We start from the raw sequence: 8645 nt of genomic DNA on the forward strand, positions 1-8645 counted from the left end.
TGTATATATATATATATATATATATATATATTTATTCATAAGAGAACTTTTAAGATGTTGAATAGATACGTGGATAATAACACAGTTAATTTCACCAATGTTGTGTTTTAGAGTAGTTTTTTTGTATTTACTATTTTAATCAACCAAGTTGAAATAATTTAATTGGTTAAGTATAAATAACACGTTAACTCAATACAGCAATCACATGAACTTGCCCCTCCAGTAGCACAGCGGAATGTCTGCGGGGTTAGAACGCTAGAATCCGGGTTTCGATACGCGTGGTGGGCAGAGCATAGATAGTCCATTGTGTAGCTTTGTGCTTAACTTCAAAAACAAACAAATGAACTAGCTGACATTATAAAGTGATTTGGCGTATTCAGTTTAAACACTTCAAACTATATAGAACAATATAACATAAGAATAAAAAACTTCGTACTTCATAAAAATTACTATATCTGTATATTTCTATTACGAACGATTTAAAAAAGAAGTTAGGCTTAAGTGTTACTAAAGGTTTTCCGAAGTTAATATGAAATAAAGGTTATTATATGATTACAAATCTTAATAAATAAAATGCTAGTTTAATGGGATATTAATGCTAATACGTGTACCAGTTAGCAGCAGCGTTTCTCAACCCACTAGAAACTACTGAGCTACCCTATTCGGCCTTGTAACGATACGTATTTTTTATGTAGGTCTCTTATGTTGGATTTAAAAAAACTCCAGGAAGTAGATGGCATGGAAACTTGGAGACAAAAAGAAGCCCAAGAACTTAGTGATCTGGTCCAGCGGAGACTTAGATATCTGCAGGTATGTTTCCTGTCCACTACGCTGTAAAAAGAACATCAATAATTATGTCTTAGTTTTTCACAAATATAAGAAGCTTTCAAGTCATCATCTATTTAAAAATCTCAAGACGTCTTCGACAAACAATAAATAAACTATATATATTCGAAGAAATCACAGCTTTGCAAATGAAAGTCAAAGTTGCTTTCAATTTAAAAAGAAAATGTCAGATGGAATTTAAGTGTCACGTTCGTAAACTACACACACACACACATACACATGTATTTATAAATAAATAGTTATAATACTATAAATTCATCAGTTGTATATATGAGGTCAAATCAGCACTATATAACAATGATGGAATTTAACATAAAAACCCAAATCGAGATGTCTATTATGAGATTCTAAGAATAAGAAAGAAAGATCTATGGACAAATTTTTCTTTTTTTTAGGTTAGAATCTCATAATATACATCTCGATTTGGGTTTAAATACAAACATTTAGGGACAAAATCTAACTTATTAGATTACGAAGGTTTAAATTCCTGCCAAAATAAAGTTCGTTCTTCAAGTTTTATCTAAAGGATGGGATCAGAGGTGTCGCTAGGAACTTAAAAGATTCGAGGCAAGAGCCCATAGGGGCAAGAATTTTCGGCGGTTTAGTATGATATCAAGACGCCAACTGGGGATTCGGGGCATTGTTAAATGAAATCGGGGCACGGGCTAGTGCCAGCGCCTAGTGACGCCTCTGGATGGGATTTATTCATTTAGTTACTAATTTATTTATTTTTCTAACCACTAGGCCTACTGTAGTGCAGATAAACAGAAAATAGACAGTATTACTGCTACCATTTAATTTTTCACCATTGTTAATGCAAATTGCTATCTGAAAGTTCGGCAAGTACTTCTATCACCAGTTTCTGGTAAGAATAACGATGTTGAAAGGCTTCGACCTAACCCTAAGTAGCGAATAATAGGTTAGTATTCTAGTTGTTCTATGAATTATCTTCCAGTATCAGTTGGAGAAAATTTGATTTGAGCTTAGTCAGTTTGTATTATTAGAAAACACTGGCTTATTTGGGCCTTAATACGCATAAAACAAACATAAGATCATATATTTACATAATGGTATAGTCAAGACTTTGAATTATAAAAGATACTTAGGAGTACAATGAGTATCGTAATGTATTTGATGTACTCGTTATGAGCAGGTATACAAACATAACGAAACTTATTTTGTAGAACCATCAGTCTGATGGACGTTTTTCTTCTCTTTAATCTTATTCTAATTTCGTAGAAATTCACAATGGTTTTGTAATAGTTCGTACAATAAAGGTTCTTTATATATTTATGTTTGTACATTTAGAATCCCAAGGACTGCAGCAAGACTAATAAGTTAGTGTGTGACATCGATAAAAACTGTGGTTTCGGGTGCCAGATTCATCATGCGGTATACTGTTTTATTGTAGCATATGGAACCCAGCGGACCTTAATTTTGCGATCTAAAAACTGGAGATACTCAAGAGAAGGCTGGGAAGCGATGTTTCAGCCAATCAGTGTCAACTGTACTGATGAATACGGGGTTTCTCGAGCTAACTGGTCAGGTATAAATTCCGTCTGTATATATCTCTGAGAAAATCCAAATGGTAAGATCTGATAGTTATCTAAACTAAATTTTTTGTGCTAAAGATGCCATCATCATGAGCTATAATCATGTGCCAATTTTTACTGCAGATGCCAACATCGCGAGCTATAATCGTATATTAATTTTGTATTCAAGATACCAACATCATGAGATATAGCCATATTCCAGTTTTGTACTAAAAATCCCAACATTACGAGCTATAACCATATGCCAGTTTTGTACTAAAAATGTCAACATCACGTGCTATAGCCGTATGGCAGTTTTGTACTGTGCCAATGTCACGAGCCATAACCATACGCGAGTTTTGTTTTCGTTGAAATGTTTTACAAGCAGGAGCTGATCAAAATGATTCATTCACTGTTGCCACTTTTCTCTCAAGAAGTTAATCAAGTACGGTTAATCTAATTCAGTTGAAAAGTACATAATAAGGTCATTAATTTTGTATTTTTATAACAAATATTTCATTGACTGTCTGTGGGTCAAAAGCAAAATAAAGAAATTGGTTTGTTTATAATGATTTATTAAGGTCATAAAGCTTATTAAAGCTTATTATATCGACTGTGTATGAACGAATATCAATGAACTGGTAAGCGAAGTTCAAAATTCCGTAATCTATGTGGTCGTATTGTAAACAGCGACAAGATAATTAAGATTTAACAACTTTTACGCGATAAACAGACGCATAGATAGAAATCTAAAATCACGTGCAATAATAATTTTCGTTTAATGTGTTTCAAGTTTCTCGAGTATATTTGTAAAGACCGAGCATATTTTGTTTTTTCTGCTAAACTAAAAGCTAGGTTTTTATGAATTTTATGTTGCTCTGTCATAGCAGTAAATAATTTGTTGAATTAATTATTTAAACAGTATATCAAAAAAGTTCATAAAGCATGTCCTTTTTTATCAGTTTCGTATTGCTAGCGCACTAGGCAGAATATTTTATCATTTTACTTATTGCCACGGTCACTTGAGTGTCAAGAAATATTGTAAAACGTGGACTTTTTACTTAAGTTATATTATTAAGATACAATATAGTTAGATGTAGCACGTAGACATTTAACAAGAAATATTTAAACAAACTTCACATACTTAAGCTAGATTGTTATGATACGATATAGTTAAATGTAACACGTAGACATTTAACAAGAAATATTAAAACGTACTTCACATACTTAAGTTAGTTTGTTATGATATAATATATAGTTCCCCAATGGCTCAACGGTAAGAATGCAGTCTTACAATGCTAAAAATCGGATTTCGATACCCGTGGCAGGCAAAGCATATCTAGCTCATTGTGGAGCATTGTGCTTCATAACAACCGAATGATATATAGCTAAATATAACATGTAGACATTTAAGAAGAAATATTATGAAAAACGGATTCTAATTAAGATAGAGTGTTACGATGGATATTAATGTAACATGTTAATTAAGATAGAGTGTTACGATGGATATTAATGTAACATGTTAATTAAGATAGAGTGTTACGATGGATATTAATGTAACATGTTAATTAAGATAGAGTGTTACGATGGGATATAGTTAAATGTAACATGTTAGGATACAATTACGGATAACAATTATTTTTATCTTTGAACTACTTTTTTATAGAAATTTTAAAATCATGGGTTTAAGTCCATTACAAAAATTATGTTTAAATGTTTTGAAGGTTAAAGTATCCGAATGTGATTTTAACGCCAATACACAGGTGCTGACAGGTAGGAATAGTTACTTGGTTAAATTGTTGGTGACTAGAGTTTTGCATCTTAGACCAAAATACTGATCTTATTTACGTTTCAGTAAAAGATGTGATACATCTTTCTTGTTTTCTTTTCATACATAAGACTTAAGGAAAATCACAAATGTACAACTTTAGTTTTTTTTAAATGATCAGTATCAAGATATTTTAGGGAAGGAACACGGAAATTTTAAGTAAATTCGTCACGTCAAATACATTCTCGTGTGATCACTTTCATAACTTGAAGTCCTAGCACGATTGTTTTTAAAAGATTGGCTTTTTATTGACTAAATCCCTGTATCTTACGAAAATATATTTTCAGTAAATGTATGTATGTGTTTTTGTCTCCTTTCAGAGTCAAATGATGCCCAAGTGATTTATTTACCGATTCTTGACGAAGTTCATCCACGTCCTCCTTACCTTCCTCCTGTCATTCCTAAAGACCTGTCTGATAGATTTATGCGTCTCCATAGCAATCCTATAGTGTGGTGGATTGGTCAGTTTTTGAAATACCTTCTACGTCCACAAGAAAGCTTATCAAAGTTTCTTAAAGAAGCAGAGAAAAAAGTGGACTTTAATCTTCCAGTGGTGGGGTACGCATTTAGGTGCTATTTAAGAAGCGGTTAAATAAAATTATATATTAAACGTTCAATCAAAAGCCTATATTTGGAGTAAATACACACTTTTTGAATATTTATTTTTTAGAAGTTAAACAGATGGTAAAACTTGTTTTTAAGATTATTATCTAACTTTCCTTGGAGTTGTGGGATGAAAGAATGAGAACTATGTTCCTTATTCTACGAACAGTTGTTCTTATAGACCAGTACAATTACTCCTAAAAAAAATAGCCTTAACCTTCAAATAATTGCTTTAAAGCTATTTTTTACTGTTTTGGAATCTCAAACCATTTGTCAACAACACTTTAAAAGTCGAGAAAAATCTAAAATGGGAAATATTTTCTTTACTTCTATTTCCAAGAAACACATTTCCAAATATAACAAAATCTTTTTATGAAAATCATGTAATAAAATTATTTTAAATAAGGCTTACCTCAATTGATAACCACCAGGGCTTGCTTCCGAATCTATCGACCCTTCCGCCATTTTGTCAGCAGTATGACGATAATTTTATGAAAGGAAACAAAGTTACGCAATACCTATATGACAAAATTTGAACGCAGATAACACAGGGATCCCCATTTTAGATTCGCCAAAAATTTTATTATGTTGTCAAATATAGTTGTATCTACTAGTTCACGTGGGAAAAAATATTAAAGCAATTATTTGAAAGCTAAAACGTATACTTACTATTAGTCTTTTATGTTGTAATCAATAAGAAAGGGTTATTTAGTAAATTAGCTCTCGTGTTACCAAGTTATTAAAAAGAAATATATAGCGAACATGACTTATATATTCCTCTTTTGATTGTTCTAAGTAATATATCTGGAATGTGTGGCAAAAGAACATAATGATTAAATTTTAATTAATTATAATAAGGAGATGGACCGAAATCTACTCGTGCTAGTAAAACATGTAACCTAATACGCAAATCATGAGTAAGTAATCTACTCATTATGAGTAAATTAATTTGTTTAAAATATGCAAAAAAAGCGTGTGGTGCCTATCAGTTATCACATGGGGGGCTTTGTTCAAGCTACTTTAATGCTGTTTGTTTTCTACTCGAAAGTAAGTTACCCATACCTTCTCATACTCTTTATCTAGGTCTCTCTTGATCGTCTGTATAGAACTGACTTCTAACGTTCTGTGCTTAATTAAGAGAGGACCATTCCCTACATCACTGCAGAACTGGAAAACTCGTTTTTGTTTTGTAATCTGAATCTCTTCTTTTTAAGTCAACACATTTGACTTCATCTAACATTATTAAAACAAAACATATTCATAAAAAATATCAATAGGGAAGGTAGATATAGATTATGTTTAAATCACAATCTCTCTCTTAAACTTGTTAACTTGATCATGTCCCTTTTATTCCTTATTCGTCTACTAATACTTTCTAGAATATTTTCCAATAACTAACGGTAGATGTGACACATTTTTTATAAGAACGCCAGCTACACTTAAGAAAGTTATTTTGCTTACGCTCAGTCATAGAACGTGGAAGGAGACGATTTTTAATAAAAAAAAATACCCTTCCGGATGTTTTCTTTTTGCCTTTACAAAATAGGTTTTACTTCTGGATCTAATTTAAGTAATCTTTACTACTGATATGAAATTTTATTTAAATCACTTTTTTTTTAATATCAAGCATAAATACTTGCTCATACGGTATGCGAAATAATAATCAATGTGTGGTTGGGATTAACTAAGAATTATATTTTTGCTTTGGAGATATCAGTGCATTAAACTTGGTAACCACAATTTTTAAAGGGCCATGTGTGACTTAGTGGTTAGCATGCCGCTGTACATGCTCCACACTCTTAGCTTTAGCAACTTTCTCAACTTGACAGATAAACTAGTTATTCGGTTCAAAGAACAGGGCTAAGCCCTTGCGCCAACGGGCACTGCCGCCTTCTGACCAATAGTTCAAATTGGAGACGGCTATACCTGAATTCTAAGATTCTCTGACCTACTAGTTTAGCCAACGTGGGCACAAGCTACAAGTTAAAGATTCCAATTCCAGATTTGATTTGATTTTTGATTTATGTTACGATTACATGTGGGACTATATACTTATGGCGACTCGCAATATGGTATTTTAGCTTTATTTTAAGACTATACAGAATCGTGATCACTGACAAAGATGTATTGTAGGAAGTGAATGTATAAGTTATGTTCGTTATCAAATAATGATAAGAATGTTAATTTGAAACAAAGTATGTATGATTTAGGTTTACTTGGGAAATTTCAAATTATTATTCTTGTTCATTTCTGCATTCAAGCACTTATATTTTTAGTGCTATGCTTATAAAATTTAATTTCTAGGATCCATGTGCGACGAACAGACAAGCTGTGGTCCGAAGGAGCTTTCCACAAAGTAGAGGAATATATGGAACATGTAAAAACCTATTATAAGCAGCTGGAATTGAAGCAGCCAATCGAAAAAAGACAAGTGTACATTGCTACGGATGATCCTAATTTACTCGAAGAATGCTGGAATAAGTAAGTGTTGGAGTCGAGTGTGAACATCCTTGGCAGTACTGAAAGTAAATATTTCATGAACATCTCTAGACCTGCGTGCAATCCGAAAGGTTAAAAATTGCTTAAATGTTTCATTTTGTGAATACATCATAGAAATTAGTAATAAAAAATAAAATATTGGGTTCCTTTTTTAAACTTAGTTAAACCAAACTCCGTGTTTTGAGAAAACAATTCTAAAACTTGATTGAACTACAAAACGTGTTTCAAAGTGTAAGAGTTCGATAAGTTCTAAGACATTTTTTGACATACTGACTTTTCTGAGTGAGAAGTTAGAGAACCTAGTTGAACTTTAACACAGAAAAATACTTCGGGAAATATTAGTAAAGTTTAAAAAATATCTTCAATGAATTAAGTTTTAAAACATAAACTTACTAAATTACCCGTTACACCCAGTAATTTGTTGCTATTTTTATATCATTTATTAGAAAATAGTGAAAGAAATCACGTATACTACGAAGAATAAATAGTGTTTTTGTTATTCTTTATTCCAAATATGTGATAAATGTTTACTTTTAGACACAAAGCAACAGTCGACATATAGTTACACCTGTCTGATCTCTTTTATCTTGAACCAGCGACATCTATCTGTCGTCTCCTGATGTAGGGTTTCTTATAAATTGGTTTAATATTGCTTTTAAAAACAAAGTAATCAAATGTAACGTTCCAACATTAAAGAACATTAAATTAAAGAACAGCAAATAATGATATTGTTTCGGTTGTAATGTTTCTATAGCCGTTGAAAATGTGCCCGCATGGCTATCATTCATACAGTAATATTCTGGAAAGTTGTTACCTATTTTGTCCAAGAGGTGGCGGGAAGGGGTGGGGCGGGGGGCTACTGACTAGCTGCTTTCCCTCTAGTAGATATGCGCAGACAGCTCTTATGTTGCTTTCCAACGAAAATTTTATTTTACTGGAAATCGCTATTATAAAAACTGCTATAAATCCGTTTTTTTTGTTTCGATCATCCATTAGCAAAGCAAATTTATTTTAAATACTCAATCTCTTGAATTTAAAACTAAAAGTAACATTTATGACCAGATCAACTATAAGTCGCTCTCAAAATAAGAAGAAAAAATTTTCTTAGTAATTCAAAACATACGTAGATGATTTACAAGACCTGCATAGATGAAGATTCTTGTGCCCCGCTGAAATCCGGGGTTCTGGTCTCTGCGGTGGACACAGCAGATGGCCCCGTGTGGCTTTGCTCTATATTAACAAACCATATGAATACTCTGTGTAAAACACTTAAATACACCAGTTCGATTTCGATACCTCACTACTATAAAGGCTTGGTTTGGTTTGATATTTCATTT

The 8645-nt window shown here is 32.2% G+C and overlaps 1 protein-coding gene across 3 annotated transcripts in view; it reads left to right on the forward strand.

The window, feature by feature from the left end:
- Positions 1-8645, forward strand: part of LOC106462887 (alpha-(1,6)-fucosyltransferase-like) — a 19795-nt gene that overhangs the window by 3559 nt on the left and 7591 nt on the right. For all 3 annotated transcript variants that reach the window (XR_002611368.1, XM_022390290.1, XM_022390291.1), the window contains exons 3-6: positions 696-810; positions 2155-2392; positions 4527-4764; positions 7114-7290. Coding sequence is in view for 2 of the 3 variants with exons in the window: in XM_022390290.1 (XP_022245998.1) it covers positions 696-810; positions 2155-2392; positions 4527-4764; positions 7114-7290 (768 nt within the window). In the remaining variant the exon portion in view is untranslated. The remainder of the gene's footprint in view (positions 1-695; positions 811-2154; positions 2393-4526; positions 4765-7113; positions 7291-8645) is intronic.

This window comes from Limulus polyphemus, unplaced genomic scaffold (genome assembly GCF_000517525.1).
Source record: "Limulus polyphemus unplaced genomic scaffold, Limulus_polyphemus-2.1.2 Scaffold1275, whole genome shotgun sequence".
Taxonomy (NCBI): Eukaryota; Metazoa; Arthropoda; class Merostomata; order Xiphosura; family Limulidae; genus Limulus; species Limulus polyphemus.